At 39.2% G+C, this 17,392-nt stretch overlaps 2 protein-coding genes across 3 annotated transcripts in view; both read left to right on the top strand.

The window, feature by feature from the left end:
- The first annotated feature begins 5,983 nt into the window (after positions 1-5,983).
- Positions 5,984-11,102, top strand: LOC102205570 (cytochrome c oxidase subunit 6B1-like). Of its 2 annotated transcripts, none has more exons than XM_005745187.2 (4): positions 5,984-6,095; positions 6,675-6,798; positions 10,448-10,548; positions 10,946-11,102. In XM_005745187.2, the coding sequence occupies exons 2-4, from the start codon at positions 6,693-6,695 to the stop codon at positions 10,997-10,999; spliced, it is 261 nt and encodes an 86-aa protein (XP_005745244.1). In that variant the 5' UTR covers positions 5,984-6,095; positions 6,675-6,692; the 3' UTR covers positions 11,000-11,102. The 2 variants fall into 2 exon arrangements, with proteins under 2 accessions (XP_005745244.1, XP_005745245.1); XM_005745188.1 differs by lacking the exon at positions 5,984-6,095 and adding an exon at positions 6,114-6,178.
- Positions 11,103-12,141: 1,039 nt separating this feature from the next.
- The window catches only part of slc2a3a (solute carrier family 2 member 3a), a 20,028-nt gene continuing 14,777 nt past the window's right edge, over positions 12,142-17,392 (top strand). Inside the window, exons 1-2 of the mRNA XM_005745186.2 lie at positions 12,142-12,618; positions 12,922-13,062. Of these exons, the coding sequence (XP_005745243.1) occupies positions 13,051-13,062 (12 nt within the window). The 5' untranslated portion in view covers positions 12,142-12,618; positions 12,922-13,050. The remainder of the gene's footprint in view (positions 12,619-12,921; positions 13,063-17,392) is intronic.

Raw genomic sequence — 17,392 nt, 5'->3', positions numbered from 1 at the left:
TCTCCTCCTGCTGAAATGTAAAAAAGGTCTATAAATGTTTAAGTGTTTTTCTTTTTTCCCTTTGTTGTTGTGTCGGCTCTCTCAGGTCACTACAGACAGCTGGCTCATTACTTCTGTCTGCTCTGCTTTCTACTGACCATCATCATTCTGCTCCAGACTCTCTGCTGTGAGTGCCTCTTTGCATCTATAAAACTCACTGACCAATGGGAATGGGTTACTGAAAAAAGGAGAGGGAGATAATGCGCTGATATACATATAAGACCTTAACTGATATTTTGAATATTTTCAAATAATTTACAAAAATTTACAAAGTTGAGTTTATCTCTACACCGCACCTGCCTGTACATGGCATTTACTTTAGTCTGTGTTGAACCTACAGCTCAGTGGTGCCTGAGATACTGCCTATCCTCGCCGGCCAAATCCTATACTCAAAGGTTTAAAGAAAATAAAGACAGAAAGAGTGGATTTCATTAGTGAAGTAACACACATCATGTTGGATAAAAACGTAGGGCCTTGTTTGAGAGTGAGTGTAATAGATCCTTGCTAACAGTGGAGCTCAGAATAATATGATTTTTAAAGTTCTCCAAGCGAATGCTAACAGCATAGCAAAATTTGGCTGTGTTGTTATGTAGAGTGGACCCGCTTCACACTGGCAAATGTAACTTGTTGCCCAGGTGTTTCCTTTTGCATCGATTGCGCTCACACAAAGGCGTTGTGTGTAACTAGCCTTCTTTCTTTCACTCTTTCCATCTGCTGATACACAGATGTCGAGGTGTGCTGGCTGCCACACAAAAACGGCTCATCTAAACGAAAACAAAGACGCATATATTACTTACAACAGCGTGAAAAGCTTTGAACCACTGGTTGGCTTCAAAATGAACACAGGACCAGAAAATAACTGCAGCTGTTCAGAGAAAACGCAGTGAAGAGGAGCCTCAAAACAACAGTCACCACTCAAGAGATTGCAGGTGTGAAAATGTCACAATTCACACAAGATTCAGGCGGCAGAATGACACTAAATAGACTTTTTAAATATTTTTGTTTTGTTAAATGTCTGAAGGAGAGGTCAGAGGTCAAATGTGGCATGACATTTAAAATCTAAACTTTTTGAGTAATTGTTTTTACAGACAGAATGATACTAAATATCAAAAACAGTTTGAGGTTTTATTATCAAATGTTACCAGGAGTCTCAAATTTTATGTCATTGGCGTATTTTTGTGAACTTTAAATGCCTAAAGGGACAAAAATAAATAAATACATTTTCTTCTACTGCTAACCTGCCTTTGGAGAGCACTGCATTAGTATACAGCGTACATATGGAGGTACTGCAGGAAGATTTTACCATGATTCTGGTGTTTCAACAAAAAGCAGGACGAGTCTTTTGTCATTTTGTCGAGAATTAAATCCGTCGGTCTCTGCGTCTTATTTTAGAATAAATTCTGTTACGCGATGGCTTGCAGAGAGGATTAACTCTGTTCTTTTTGAATCATCCCTTTTTTCACCTCTGTCAGTCTGCTTTGCTTTCTGTCTGACACTGCTCTATTATCCCGTATCCATGGTAACGGGTGATGAGACATTGTGTATGCAATCTTCTGACACTGTGCTGCGTGTGTTGTGTGTGTTTGATACCACAGTGGTTCAGCTCACACTGGTGTCTCAGTCCCAGTCGGCCCTGCAGGAAAACAAACTGAGAGGTTTGAGAATCGGGCTGGAGAAGCTCAACCAGTCATATCAGCTCCTGTTCTCCCAGTACCCTGCTCTAAACCAGTACTGCCCGATCAGCAACGCTACCACTGGTGGTGAGTCTGGGTGCTTTTTTATTCAGAGCTACAAGTGTTAAGAGAAAACCCAGAGAAAAAAATCATTTTTTACACCCACAAAAATCACAACTTTTCGAAGATGTTCCTGTGACAGTTCCTCGTACACACTGTGTCTGTTTTCAGGCATTTCTATGGCCAGACTTCAAAACTGACGCATCAGTGGATAACTGGGTGGTTTTAGTGTAAAGGTTTACCTGAGGCTTGGCTCTAATAATAAGGCTGTAACAGAAAGGTAAAGAAGCTAATGAATCCCTTATATAAAGGTCGAGTATTTAACCACAGACGAGTTTGTGAGAGAGAAATGTCAGTTTCAGTTTGGTCATTTTCTTTCAACCACATAATGTCCCAGTCATGCTGCCAAACAAGCGGCAGATTAAATATAGACAACTGTTTACAAAAAACCCATTTAACAAAGAAGCTCTGATTTCCATTATGCTGTGAAAAAGACAAACAACTCGAGCGTGATTCAGATTCAGATAACAGATCCACTTTGAGCTTTTGTGTCATATTACATATGACGAGTTTCCAGTATGTTAGATAAACTGATTTAAACCAGTGAAACTGGATGTGTAATATTAGTCTGTTTGTTTTCAGTCTGTAATCAGTGATATAAGTAAAGTAGAAAACATATTTATACCACACAACATAAAAACACACAACCATAAAACTATTACAGGCTTTTCAGAATGAAACCTGACATTAACACCTTCAGACTGTCGCGCTGTAGTAACTTTTAAATGGTTGTAGCTAATACACAATCCAAATTTAAGTCTTGCTTGTGGAGCACTGTATTGTTGTTTAATCATTTACACACTCAAAATGCAGTTTGTTGAAAAATATGTCATGATTTCAGTGCTGTTGTAGGATTATTTCATACTGAGAACAGTAATACTGTACTGAGATGTACAGGATGCTAGAAAATTTCAAATCACTGCTGAAACTTGACCCTGGCTTGACATTTAAGGTCTTTTGAAGCTTAAAGTAGATTTAAACAAACTTTGAGGGGTGAGTAATCTGAGCCACATCTTTTACCTATTCCTTATTATTATTATTATTATTGTTCACTCAGAAAGAGAGTGCAGCCTATGCTTACCTGGCTGGACGCCTCAGGGACAGAAATGTTTCCTCTTCAGCCAGGACAGAGCTGACTGGATCAGTAGTCAGTACCACTGCATGGCACTGGGGGGCGTCATGGCTATAATAAGGACGGAAGAGGAGCAGGTGAATGCACACACACACACACACACACACACACTACTCTGTCCACCTGCTCTGTCCTGTCATTTCCAGTTTATATTTATTCATCAAGCACATAATAAATATTAAATTAGCTTTGCTGGAACCCTTCTCCTCTCACAAATCTTCTTCCCTGCATTAATGACATATTCAGTCTCTGTCCAGTTGTAAATATTTGACATGCCCTTCCTGATATGTCCTACCTTTTGGACACACTATTTGACATACAGATTCATACCACCAGGAAGAGAAGTTAAGAATAGATTTAAGGCCTCTATGAAATATGGAGACGTCTGCAGGAGCGGCCAGTGCTTGAGGTCAAATGAGGTTTTGTGTTTCGCTCTTTTACTGTACATGTGAGACAGTTTGTGTTCTTGATTGATCAACAGTAAAGAGAATGTTCTTAAGGAATGAAATTAAGGCTTCTCTCTGCAAAATGGTAACGTTTGACATGTTTTTCAGGAGTTCCTGTGGGAGAAGACCCAGAGTCTGAGTCAGGGGGACTCATACTGGGTAGGCCTGAGGAGCAGCGGCGCTGACGGCGGCTGGCAGTGGAGCGATGGCTCACTGCTGGAGAAGGGACCACAGTGAGTATGATGACAGGCATGAGGAAGAGGAGGAGGTGGTGCAGGACAAACAGGGCTCATAAGGTGAAGAGCAAGTATGTGCTGATCTCCTCCTTAAGTTTGTCTCAGGACATTTTGCCAGATCAGCTGTCAGGACACAAAACTATGAGAGGACTAGATATTAAAAATGTATGTGTCCCTGTTCATAGTCAAACATTCCTCATGGTCTAAATATAAAAATACATTCACATTAATTACACCGAGCCACTTTAATGTCATCTGTCATTTGCTGCGCTTGTTTTGAGCTGGTTTCATTGGTGCAGTTTTCACCATCTCATTCTGCCACATTCCTTTAACCTGTTATCTCCCATTTGGGATTTAAGAAGACAATAACTACTTTATCCAGTAATTTGTCTGTTATTTTTCAAAAGCAGTTGAAATAATAATAATATTAGTAATAGCAATGTTAGCAATATTCATAGCAATTGTAAGAATAGTAGTATTAATGTATATATAATAATAATATTAATAGTGCTATTAATAATAACATAACAGGTGCATTTAAACAATTGAGAATCAACAATGATGAACAGAATTTAAGTAAAATGCTCAAATTAAAGAGCAGATAATAAACAATAATGGAATATGAGTTTGATCTTAATTTTAAAGATGACAACACAATCAAATAACATTTAGTAGTTAATTATAAGAAGCATAAGATTTAAGTAGCAGTAAAATATTTGTTGGAATAAAATATTATCACATTTTTCCCTTCCTGTTTGTATATACTATTTAAACTGATCAGCCACAATATTAAAACTACCTGATGAATATTATTACAATATCTTTGTGTTGTGGTTCCCCACACTGGGGGATAAGATCCTCTGAGGCTTTCTTTGTGTGGCACATACTGAGCATGCCCGATCAGAACTCTGGAATCTGGAGGTCTTGGTCTTGAATTCAGTAAAACATAACATTGTAGTGAGATTACAAAAGGTAATCACACATCAGTAATTGTGGATTATGTATAAGTGAGATTTGCAAAGCAGCTGAGAATTTCACTCCTAAGCAACCTAACCACGGTGTCTTCCCACTGTGGATTTACTGTGAGGGGATTAAAACACTGTGGGAGTTTTATTATGAACATTATCATATGTCAGAGAATCGGTTGCCACGGTAACAGAATAAAATGTGTGTTGCAGGTTTTGGGCACGCGACCCGGATAACGCGGGTGAAAGCAGTGTGGATCTGTGTGGTCGACTCACCCCGAGGGTCGTGTACAGCAGGAGCTGGTTCACTTTCAGATGCTCCAACAAGCTGCGGACGATCTGTGAGAGGAGGCAAGCTTCTCTGACCTGACACCAAAATAGTTTTATAGCAAATAAACATTTTACTCAGGAAAATCCCCCATGTTTTTCTGTGCTTTCATTGTGTTTTTCAGCTTCGTTTTTTATACACTATCTATCTACAATTATTTATTTATTTATTTGGGGGGGGGGCAAACTCAAACTAATTCAAATAAAACCTGATGTGAGATCTTCCCAATTTATGCACAGGAGGCTAAGGTTTATCCTGGTAATTTTATAGCTTATTATTATTATTATTCACTGCTAATTTGGAGCTGCAGGAATTTTCTGCCTTGATCCATCAATTTGATCTTTAAATTTTATAGCAATGCAAATTTTAATATATTCATAATTTTATCACGTTTGTTGTGTGAAGAGCAATGGAAGTCAGTAGAACAGGACAGGATACGTGTGTGTGAAGGAGGAAGACAGTTGTAATAGTCCAGCTGCAAGGAGCAAGCGGAGGTGGGTGAATTTAAACACTTGGGGTCAACCAACAAAAGCAACAGGGTAGAGCGGGTGGAGGTGAGTGTCAGGGGTGATTTGTAACAGAAAAGCAGCAGCAAGGTTTACAAGAGACACGATGTATGATTTGAGTGTGGTGAGAATAACAAAAGCACACGAGGCCAAGCTGGAGATGCTCAGATTTATATTGGGGGGTGACCAGCATGGATTAGAAATGAATACATCAGAGATCCAGCTCAGGTCAAGCGGTTTGGACACAAGGTTACTAAGATGGTTTAGATTTTATTCATATGTGTATTCCAAGATGCTCAAAGGCACCTTACAAGCAATTAAAGACCAAAATCATGGTACGCTTAAAAAAAACAGTTGGAAAAGACCATGAAATGAAAAAGTCAACAATACAGAATCAAGCAGAACAGACGTGCTGATGCAAAGAACTACACTTTGAGCATGGCTTCTTTCTTTTAGTCCTTTATGTTAAAATAAATCTGTGCTTGTTGCTCCTCTGTATGTCCAGCAAGTGGCAGTGCTGCCTTTCCAAACATTGGTGGAGGCGCCATTTTTTTGTGTGTGGGTTTTTTTGGCCGTCTTTTCCCAGCATGCTTTGCCAGTTTTGTCAGAACACCGGGAGCACGGATTATAACGGAATTGATTTGTCGACGGTAAGTTGGTTTTCTTAAGGTTTCTACGTGAATAGCGAGTCGATGATAATTTATTTTAAGTGTGTGCGCAGTTTAGAGCCTCTGTGAGTTGTTTTTGTGCTTTTTTTCTTTTTGTTCTGTGGTGAAAATGTTTTAAAAGCTGTGTGTGATTATACAAACAGCTGAGCAGGATTAATCTTAACTTTCTATTTTTATCGATAACGTCGTTAATGAACGGATTCATCAGGACTCTCGTTTTATTTTCCAGTTACTGGCAGGGGAAATGGGCTTAATATCAAATTAGAAGTTAGTTTTGCTTATGCCGAACAAGCTGTATTTTTACTCTTTTTTTTCTGAAATTATTTAACACATATTTAAGACCACAGTGGATCACGTTTCACATGGCGGTGTAGTCACGTGTTTAAATCGGCACACAGCATAAATGTTTGCAGTTAAAGAGCGCATCTTAAAGATATATTATTTAAGTAGCGCTCACTGACTATTATTAGGATCCTTTGTGGATATAAACGCTTTCTTGTAGTCCGTGTGTGCAGCATGGTCACATTTAAGCGTTGCTCACATGCTGTTGATCCTGTGCAGACCTCCAGCAGCTGAAAAATGTCAGACGCGGTCCAGGAGAAGATCAAGAACTACAGGACGGCTCCGTTTGATGCCCGCTTCCCCAACACCAACCAGACACGCAACTGTTTCCAGAACTACCTGGGTAAATGAGCCGTCTGCTGCACAGTGTCGACGCAAAGTCATGTCAACCTTTGTCATAATTCAGTGTTTTCTTCCATCAGACCAACGCAGGTCCAGTTCCTTGTTTCCTCTTACACTGAGTACAACTTGAACTTTGAAATCAGACAGGTAAAAATGGCCACAGGTTATTTGCACCTGTGCTCTTCAGCTTTGCCTGGGTCTTCACTCAGACTAATGTTTGGCTTCTCATAAATGTGTGAAGAACAGGAAACCTGCAAATCTGCTGAGCGTTGTGAGTCTTTCGGGGCCTTCAGCTGAATTCTCACTTATTTGCTTGCTGGTTTTTTTTCCCCTCATTTTGATTTCATCATCTATTCACATAAAAGCTGCTTTTGGCATGTTTGCTGAGTATTTCCAATACTTGACTGTGGATTTTGTTGTTTTCATTTGAGACTAATTGAGGGTTTAAACTGCAGCAGTTCTCACTTCCAAACTTATTCTGGTCAATTTTATTTCTGTGTTTCTTAATTTATAAAGAAATGTGAGACGATGAGTTTTGACAATCGACACAACCCATGCTTGATGTCTGAATTTCAATATTTAAATCAATCTAAGTTGCTTTGCTGCTAGTTTCTATTTCAAATGAAAACTCAAAGAATTAAACACATCTCCTTCTATGCTAAAGCCCAGTGCGACGGTGGATTTGCTGCAGACTAAATGCACTCTCTAATTATCTCTTTCATCGCTGCTGTGATTCAGCTTCAGGTTAGACCAGCGGTCCCCAAGCCCCGGGCCTCGGACCGGTACCGGTCCGTGAGTCGTTTGGTACCGGGCCGCGAAAGTTGAGGCTCAGGTGTGAAATGTATGCTTTTCAGGGTTTTTATCGGTTTTCAGCGTTATTTTGTTATCATTTTTATCGTTAACTTGGTTTTCCTGGGTCTTTTCACGAGTGTTATGAATAAATCTTCTTTTTTTTCCGGTACCGGTACTAGTTTTATTTTGTTGTATTTATCCGCAACACATTAAAGGCCGGTCCGTGAAAATATTGTCGGGCATAAACTGGTCTGTGGCGCAAAAAAGGTTGGGGACCGCTGCGTTAGACGTATTGATCCGTCTGCATATGTAATGAATGTTTTGATTAATGCTGCTTCTCTGCTGATTTTTCAGAGTAAAAGTTTGCATCAGTCTTTGTGGAAGTGCAGTAAAAACTAAATGCCACCCAGACACAGAGACTCAGTTTCAATCTGAAGTGACTGTAACCTAAATCATTTCGATAATCTGATGCTGAATAACTGTTACAGGACCATTACTTGAATTGACCAATAACAATGCTGTGACACTTTAGTTTTGCACTTCAGGGTAAAAAAGCTGCACATGGGGGAAGTTTGATTCCTGCCAGAAAGGCCTTTATTCCATGTGTACAACGGTGAAACACACCTATGATCTTTTCTCAGGCATAACCAGTCAGGCTAATGAAACTCCTGTTTATTGCAGGGTTTGAAGCCAGAAGTTACCTTATATGGATGATGGGGCACAATGCAATCGGTAATGCTTGGTTAGCAAGCAGCATTCATAAAATGTTTAAGTGCAACACACTGATATCTATTTATCAATAGATAAATAAATGGTAGGTAACAGAGTAACAAAAGACAAAAACTTGACTCGCCAAAACTAAAGCACACTCTTCCTGGATGATCTGTAGCACACAGCATACGTGCTACAGATCATCTATTAAAAATGCTCCAAATGCCCAAACATCACAGAGATGGTTGGGAGGTCCAGTTCAGTGACTATTTATCAGACATTAGGCCTGGCAGACAGCCGTTTGCTTCAGTTCACTGTTGAACGTCTCCCTGAGGCTGTTATGAAGGGAGAACTCTGTAGAGACCAAAGCCATTTGTGTAGCAGGCTGTAAACACGTTTACTTCTGTGGATGTTGGGAATCACTTCTGCAGTCAGGCTTAGGTGCCCATTAGAAAACCTTCTTGGTGCGTTTGCACTGGCTTCATTTTTAAGCTGTGGAGGAAAAGGATGGATGAATGACTTTGAAATATCTAAAATAAGCGTGTTGACAGCCCGATTTTAAAAAGGAGAATTTGCTATGAGTGGTTGACAAATAGGAAGTTATTTTTCCTTGTTTTGTTTTTGTATAAATTACCACTTATTTTACCATGAATACTTATATTTGTTGGATTTAATGTATATAAGAGCTGAAAATTACACCAGTTTTAAGAGGAGTGATAACTGCATCTCCCCCGATGCAACTGTTTCTTATTTCAACATATTTGTTGGTATTTTATACATGTCAATGTTAGTTATTGTGTTCAAAAATATGTCAAGTACTTATTTCAACTTTGATCAGATAAATCTTAATTTTATTATTATTGATTAAAAATAGTCAAATATTTTAAGGATAAAACATAATTTCTCAAAAGTTCCAAAATAACTTTGATATCTCAACATTCAATCTGATGTTAAAACGATTTTTGACTAGTTTATTATTTAATTATTTTACTTACTAATAGGTAAGTCACTCAGTCTGAAACTCAAGAGCTCAAACCAAACTCATGATGTATCTGAATTTATATTTTTTTTAATTGTATTTTAACACAATTTTCAAATACAATTTTATTTGTGTTACAAGTTTCTTTAAAATTTCCTGTCCTGTGACGTGACAGCCCGAACGCATCACACCGACGGACAGAAACAGATTGTGGTTTTGTTTGGGTTTGTTTTTTTGTTTTTTGTGCGACAATAAATGTCAGGTGTATCGGCATTTTATGATTTGTGGTTCTTAATTATAAAAGTTAATAGTGACTGAACCGTGGTTGTTTATGGTCACATAATAAAACCATGTTGACATTTGGCTCATAAATAAATAAATGATGTTTGGGTTTCTAACAACAGTTCCATGTAAGATAAATGAGGACTTTGAGACTATCGTGTCACAGCAGCGTCAGCATATATAATGGGCAGTTTCCTACTTAACTCAGGAGAGGATGATTTGAATGTTTTGTTGTTGTTGTTTTTTTAATCTGATTGATTTTGTCATTCGAGTTAGATGTCTGGTCTCTTTTAATGGCACGTGAGCTAACAGTGAAGTGTAGCAGATGACTGTATGAGCCTCCTTACTATTTTTGTGCTGTCTGAGGTTTTTGGAGCATTTTTATTAAAATCACATGAAAAATGTCTTGCTTACAAATATAGATCATTCAAGAAGTTTGTGCTTCTGTTTCAGTGAGTGAAATTCAAGTGTTTTATTGGCCTGTTACTTGGCAGGTGTGTTGCACCTGTGCGAGTATGAACATACAGCTTGCTAGCAACGTAGCATTATACGTATACCATATACGTCTCTGCTGGCTTCCAAAAACTAACAGGGCGACAGCTAAAATGCTGATGTTTCAAATAAATATACACGGTTTATGGTTGATTTTTGTAGGTCTACACTTCAACAAGCCATGCGTTAGTGTGGCATTGTGGTCGGTGACTCTGATGGTCCTAGAGTGACAATAGTATGATGTTGGAGGAAAACTGCAGATAAACAGAATCAGGCTCATTTATCTGACTCGAGTCCTTGAGTCAGATAAAGGACTCGAGGACACCGGCTGGCTTTGCTGGCTGTTTAGTGTCCATCTCTGGTTTGACAGCTCGTCCCCCTCTTTTTGTTACAGATTTCCACAGATGTAACAAAGTTCTGTCAGCCAAAGACCAGGACACGACTCCCTGTGACTGGTACCGCAGAGTCTACAAGAGTCTCTGCCCAATCAGCTGGGTAAGTTACACGTGAAACAAATCTCACTGTCTCACTCGGCTGCACCTTCATTTGCTTCTGTTCCAAAATTCTTGGTTTTAATTTAGTCATCAGTTTTCTTTTTGGCGTGATATGGCAGCCTGGCTTCTGTCAGTCTGCCCCAGGGCAGCTGTGGCTACAACTGTAGCTGCCTCCACCAGTGTGTGAATGCGAGAGTGAATGAATAGTGGCATTGTAAAGCGCTTTGGGTGCCTTGAAAAGCGCTATATAAATCTAATCCATTATTATTATTATTCTTTTTCACTCAGAAGCTCTACGTTTAAAGTTGTAAAAGTCACAGCTGTGTTTCAGGCTAGTTTCCACTCTAGGCATTTATTGCTCCACTTTTTGATTTTCTCCTGTTTTTTCTTTCCTGCAGGTTCAGAAATGGGACGATCAGATAGAGGCAGGAAGCTTCCCTGGGAAGATTTAAGGAAATGTTGATCTCCATCCAATTGTCTCATCTTAAGATATAAAAGTGAAACACTCCAATATTTCTGTACAAAAATGTCATAATAAAATGTTACTATGAGTCATGTCTGACTTTTGCTAATTGACAGTTGTAATTTACAGTTTACTCAGGCTTTTAGCTGTGTCTGTGTGGCAGCCATTATAACAAGTGTTTGAATTCTCTAAATACTACAGAAAGGTGCTTCAATGCTTCCTTTATTACCTCCTTTAGGAGAGGAGACACTTGCCCATCCTTTATGGTAAGAAAGGAGATGATGCTGACCCACGATGCAAAAGTGTTGCATCATCAGACAGCTCATGAAAACAGTGGTGCGCATCGTTATATAAATTACTTATTGTGCCATGATTTGCTTTTAATCTTTAACTTTATTCAAGATTTTTAACAAAAAAATGAGAGAGAGCTGAAAGCTGTTGTAGAGATGCAGCTCAAGATGATTGAACTGAAAACAAAAACGGAAACAGTCATTCTTCTGAACTGTACCTTTAAAAATAACTTTCAACATAAACTATAAACGTTGATTTTATGCTATGAATTTCCTGTCAAAAGTCTATTCACCACACCACTTACAAGGCCTCCATCTCCAAGGCATGTCTGTGATCAGATTTTAAATGATCATTTTTAACGTATTCTCTAATTATTAAGCGGTTAACACTGCTCTTAGTGGTTGTGGCTGCTAAGACAAAACGTGCCAGGAAACATATGTGCTAAGGTCAAACGACGAAAGGCAAAGAAGGTTATTTTGTATTTTAATCTCAAATGATTTTTATTTATTTTTAAACAAATTCACTGAGGCAGAACAGAAGTGTTACGTTCATTGCATAATAGTTCCACACAAACCTCCTCCAGGGAGTCAGCTGATTTTGGTTTGTATCTTTGTCACGCGTGAATCGTGAGCGTGAAAGAACTGCAGTGCGTGCGTGATTTCAGCACCAGCTCATACTGGTGGCTTTTCTCTGCTCGTGCTTCACAAATTCTGAGAGGATGTTCGTGAGTGTGCAAAAGTCACAGCGTTGTTTCTGCTGCTGGAATATCCTGTGTGCCGCACTGCATGACCTGTTGCCCTGGCAACTGCCCGCCTCCCATTAACATCTGCAGCATCAGTCGTCCACTGGCTTCTGTCAAGGTCACCAGCGAGATGCATCATGGGAAGCCGAGGAGGACACCAGGACGGAGCAGGGAGGAAGAAGGGTTCACCATTATCATCCCCCACCACACTCGCTCACGCAAACTCCGTCCGCGCATGCGCCTAGTCTTTTCGTTAACTGAGCTGACCAACTAACCGAAATAAGGCTGTATCCATAATAGGACATAGACGCCGCCTCTCCTCACGGGATGCGGTGATGATGCGGTGATGATGCGCAGGAGTCATGAGATCCTGCACGTCAAACTCTGAGGGGGCGCGGCCACATTCACGGCATCCCTGCGTCCTCATTTCTCATAGGCTGTCTTCAAACAGACTACAACTACGTGCGGTTCCCCTCGCAGCTCCCGTATGCACAGCCTATATGAGAAAAGAAGGGAGGCACTGCCGCAAAAAGCCACCGCTGCAGCTCCTGTGTCCGGACTGGCAGTCACGACAGGTGAGAACCCTTTATTTGTCCGCTTTGTGCACGGGTTAAGGGTCTTTGGGGGCAAGCAGGGGGTGGGAATAATCTACTGCACCTCCACTTTGACCGGCATTAGGTCGCGCGAGTACAAAAAGGTTAACTTTATTATTTCAACTACTTTTTCTTTCCATTTAAACCTGCATTATAGCAGCATGGTACGGATAACTTGAGATCGGTTTCTGATGGGAAATGAGGGGAGAGTAGTCGTGTCCTCCCTGATGGAGTCGGTTTGGTACCACGGACAGCGCCTAATGAGGTTTCCTCCTTTTGCTGCAGTTTTCAGCACCGACGGGCGGGTCCTGCGAAGCCTTTTAAACACCACCTGAAGCTCCCAGCTCCAGACTCCATCCTGCAGTTTGGAAATCCTAAAATTTGCCCGGTGATCGTCCAGACAGACTTGAAAAGATGGAGAGTCAGGCAAGAGATTTTAATATTCTTTATTCTGTGTGACCCACATTCAGAGAGAGAGAGAGCGGTTGTAGGACAAAACAGGCCTACTGCTCCAGTTTGCATTTAGTGAACTGGATGAAAAACAGATGAATAGTCACTGCAACTAAAGGATTTCTTTTTAATACTTTCCCTTTTTTTCCTTATAGAGTGTAAGTGAAGCTGTGTGGGTGGTAAAAGCCAGTATGTGCGCCATGAGAGCTCTCTGAGTCATGCAAAGCTCTGCAGATGGGTATCAAATGTGCACCAGAGGAATACCATGTGTATGTTTGTGCATTCTGGCATTATCTGTAATTTCAGTAGCAGTGTCTGATTTTGTGCGACTTAATGCATATTTCATTCTACTTTATACTTTCAGTTTTATTACTGTATGTTTGTTTTAGGTTAATGAGAGAGAGATTAGACATGTAGGGTTAGAGGACTAGAAAATATGCTTCCAAAGGTTAACATAACTATAAATTGCCTCAAATTCAGATACTTTTACATATTTTCTGGTTGTCACAGTCTAACAGGTTGTCAGAGATACACAACCTTCATAGTAGATGTCAGTTTGAAGCTAAATGAATTTTGTTGAAACCTTTTGCAGTATAAATGAAGCCTTAAGATTTGCTTTCTAGTTACAAAGCATGGCACTACATTTGACACAAAAATAAGAAAGCAATTTTATTTCCTCCCAAAAATCAATGCTATGGTGGAAAGTATGTGACATATGAAGAACATCAGGTTCCCAGTAGTTTAGCTCGTGTTTCCATTTATTTGACTCAAAAAACTACTTTTTGTTCTAAATGTAATCTGAAATCTTCACATGGAAAAAAATGAGGAAAGATTAATTTCAAGCAATTAATTAAAAGTCATTTTGTACAGTATTAAGGTACATGCAGTTACATGTTTACAGTTATAAACTGTGCAGATTACATTAGGAATCTTAAAAATCTTTTTTATTAAGAAACTTCTGTCAAAGATTACAGTCACAACAATTTAATAATAGTGCTGATTTAATAATGGCTGATGTTGTTGTACTTTATTGTAATTTAACAAGGAAATGTCTTAAAACAAAAGGAGGAATTGTTTTCTAAAAATATACAGTGAAAAACAAAAACCTTTTAATTGTTTCTGTAGGTGATACAAAAGACGTCAGATATTTGGTGGTGAGTACAAGGTCCAATTTCACAGGATTTGTTTGTCTTTAAATGTTTAGTGACTCAGATATTTATGACTAACCTTACACACTGAAGCAATTATAGCCTTGCTCAGATGGCCTCCTTCTGCCCCACCCTCCTCTGTTCATACAAATTATGAATCTGCTTGTCAGTACACCACCTGACACCTGTGAGACCCTCCCCTCACAGAAGAGCCTGAGTCCTTCATAATGAACAGATCAATACATTAACCCTGCTCCCTGGTTACCTTCAACAATTCAGTCTTCAGAGACTATGAGCTGGTTGGCTGAGCGCAGATGTAGGTCAGATGCACTCATCGTATCTGTGTGTGTGTGTGTGTGTGTGTGTGTGTGTGTGTGTGTGTGTGTGTGTGTGTGTGTGTGTGTGTGTGTGTGTGTGCACGCATGCACGCACACCTGCGTGCAGCGCTGCTGTGGATTAGTGATACTTTAGTGAATGAGACGCTGCCGCATGTTTGCTGCACAGTGGTTACTTTCAGCCTCTGTCAATAAACGTGTCACCTCCAGGCTGTTGCCATGGAGATGAAGGAGGGAGGAGGGGGAGCTGTGGGCGTTGTTGGATGGATGGACAGAAGAGTGGAATAAGGGGTGGAGGTTTAAATGCACACACGTTGTGTTAAAAGAAAAAAGATGCAGTATGTGCACAGAGGTCTAATGTATGCGTCATGTGATCATCTGATACACACAGTTGTACTAGAATGACATGTAGGTTGTATAAACGACACAGAAATATCTGTTTGTTAAATCTGTGTTCTGCTGTATCAGGGAGGATTTCTGCACACTGGAACAGTGTGATCTGATGCTGTTATCATGAGACAGGTTGCCATAGTAACACAGCATCTGTTCAGCAAATGTGTTTGGTGCAACAGGCTACTACCAAGTTTGTCCTTCTCCTGTTTAGAGTGTTTTTAGGAGGTTGATTATTACATTTGTCTGCATGAAACCAGAGGTGTTTCCAGGGGGTTTTTTAAGACGTGGGAGACCAAGAATAATGACTTGGAAGAGTATATTATCAGAACTATACAGTGTAGAAAACTGGTTTACAAAATCCTAACTTCCAGGCTTAGGCACAGACATGTGCACTAAATCAAATGGTATTAAATGAAATATGGAACTCTGCAGGAGTCCTATTATTAAGCTAATTGTTTTATATTGATTGAGTCATTTGGAAAGTAGTAAAAGAAGATTTAGGTTGTTTACTTAAGTAAAAGTCTAACTTCTACCTGAGTAGTCTAAGAGTGCTTTTCTGAGAGTGTTTTAGAAAATATACTTGAAGTAATTAAGTAAAAGTACTCATCACAAATAATCACAGACAAAGTGGCATATTAGTGGACCATAATTATTGATTAAGTAATGATTACATCACTTAAATGTTGCAGATAGTCCAGAATAGTCCAGTCCAGTGGGATTGGGACAACATTAAGGTCCAATCTGCTGGCACCACCCTCTCCTTTTCCTGGACACGCCCTTGCATGAAACAGGTTCTCTTAAAAGGACCATTCAGTCCTTCAAATGTTTGCAGTAATGTGAATAAAATGCTTGAAATCCAGTTGGATATACCTTCATAATTCAAAATATAATCATAAAGTGTTTCATTCATAAAACCAAGAATAGCTTTGGCAGTTAGAAGAAAGAATTTGTCCCCCAGACACAGTAGATGGACAGGTTACAATCCTCTGGATCACAGATGTCAAAGTGTAGCTGAAATGTAGCTGTACAGACATTTAACCTTCTCATTGATCGCTATTTGAGATATTTTGGGTGCTGTCAGGTGACTGACGAATTCTACTGAGTCACTGTGACTTGACAAAAAAAAGGATGAAAAGGATGACGGAGAGGAAGACAAAGGTGAAACGGAGGTCAAATGTAGAAATAAGTGTGTGTGTCTGTATGTGTGTGGGTGTGTCATAGGATATGGGAGAGCGGTTTACAGCTAAGACACTCTGAATTTCATTTTGTTCCTACGTCATGCTGGAGGCCTTTTTTCTGTGTCTCGGTTAATTAACTTTCAGCTGAACTGATGCTGATGATTTCAGACACGTGAGGAGGGCTGCATTCACAATTTCTGACTCTTTTTTTCACAGAAACTTATTACAGCCTTCAGTAACTATGTAACAATTGTGTAAAACGGCTCCATCTTCTCACCTTACAGCAGTTACAGTGTTTAGGTTGACTCCTTGTAGTTGGTGCAAGCCACTGATTTCTTCTTCTCTTCTTCTTCTTCATCAGTCAGTTGAGTCATATAACCTCTATGTTGATTTTGAGGTCATATGAGCCTAATAATAATAAATGAACACTTGAAGGTCCTTACTCCACAGGTTTAACATGCAGCACCACTGTTTGGCAGCCACATGTTTGCAGATATTTTCTAGTTTTCAAAATTTTAATTGCAGTTTAAAGATAATCTTTTTTGGTGATTGTTTATATCATAACATCCATTAAATACAGACAAATGCTCTGATGTCCATTAGCAGACACACCCAGAGAGATGTCGAGGCTTTTAGTTTGTGGTGTCTCAGAGGATTATTGATTATTTTTATATTTTACACAAATCCTTAAGGACGGGAGAAGCAAAATAGTCTTTATATCCAAAGAGTGCACTTCATGATTTATTTAATCTCAAGAAATAAAAATGAGGGTACCAGTTGTTTTAAGTACATTCACATCCCTGTCATGCAATATACATATGAGACTGAGACTCGTCTTTTTAATAAGCTATTCTGATCCAGGCAATTCTTTTTTAGTTGTTTTACTTGATCAAAGTGCAGTCTTTGATACTCTTGACCAGTGTTGGGCAAGTTACTTTGAAAAAGTAATTAATTATAGTTACTTCTTCAAAAAAGTAACTGAGTTAGTAACTGAGTTACAATGTTCTAAAAGTAATTAATTACTTGAAAAGTAACTATTGTGTTACTTTAAAAAAAAAAAGTTTAACCCTCTGGGGTCCAGGGTATAACTGGCCATGTTTTACTACTTTTGATGTTTCCTCTACATTTCACCTTTAAAAACTATTTGTTTGCCTTGTTTGGTCTCATTCTTTTCAGCACAACCTCACGTGTCTGAATTTACAGTCATGTTTTCATTTTGACATACTGTATTAACACAATTGATCTAAAATCA

The sequence above is a fragment of the Pundamilia nyererei genome, unplaced genomic scaffold, assembly GCF_000239375.1.
Source record: "Pundamilia nyererei isolate P.nyererei 1_Seehausen unplaced genomic scaffold, PunNye1.0 scaffold00155, whole genome shotgun sequence".
NCBI lineage: Eukaryota > Metazoa > Chordata > Actinopteri > Cichliformes > Cichlidae > Pundamilia > Pundamilia nyererei.
This window is presented reverse-complemented; position numbering and strand designations above follow the sequence as displayed.

What these genes read in the sequence shown, in the direction of transcription:
- LOC102205570 (XM_005745187.2), top strand. Translation starts at nt 6,693, where the DNA reads ATGTCAGACGCGGTCCAGGAGAAGATCAAGAACTACAGGACGGCTCCG. An exon ending in CTGTTTCCAGAACTACCTGG is followed by an intron (nt 6,799 to 10,447) that starts GTAAATGAGCCG and finishes TTTTTGTTACAG; the next exon opens with ATTTCCACAGATGTAACAAA. An exon ending in GTCTCTGCCCAATCAGCTGG is followed by an intron (nt 10,549 to 10,945) that starts GTAAGTTACACG and finishes TCTTTCCTGCAG; the next exon opens with GTTCAGAAATGGGACGATCA.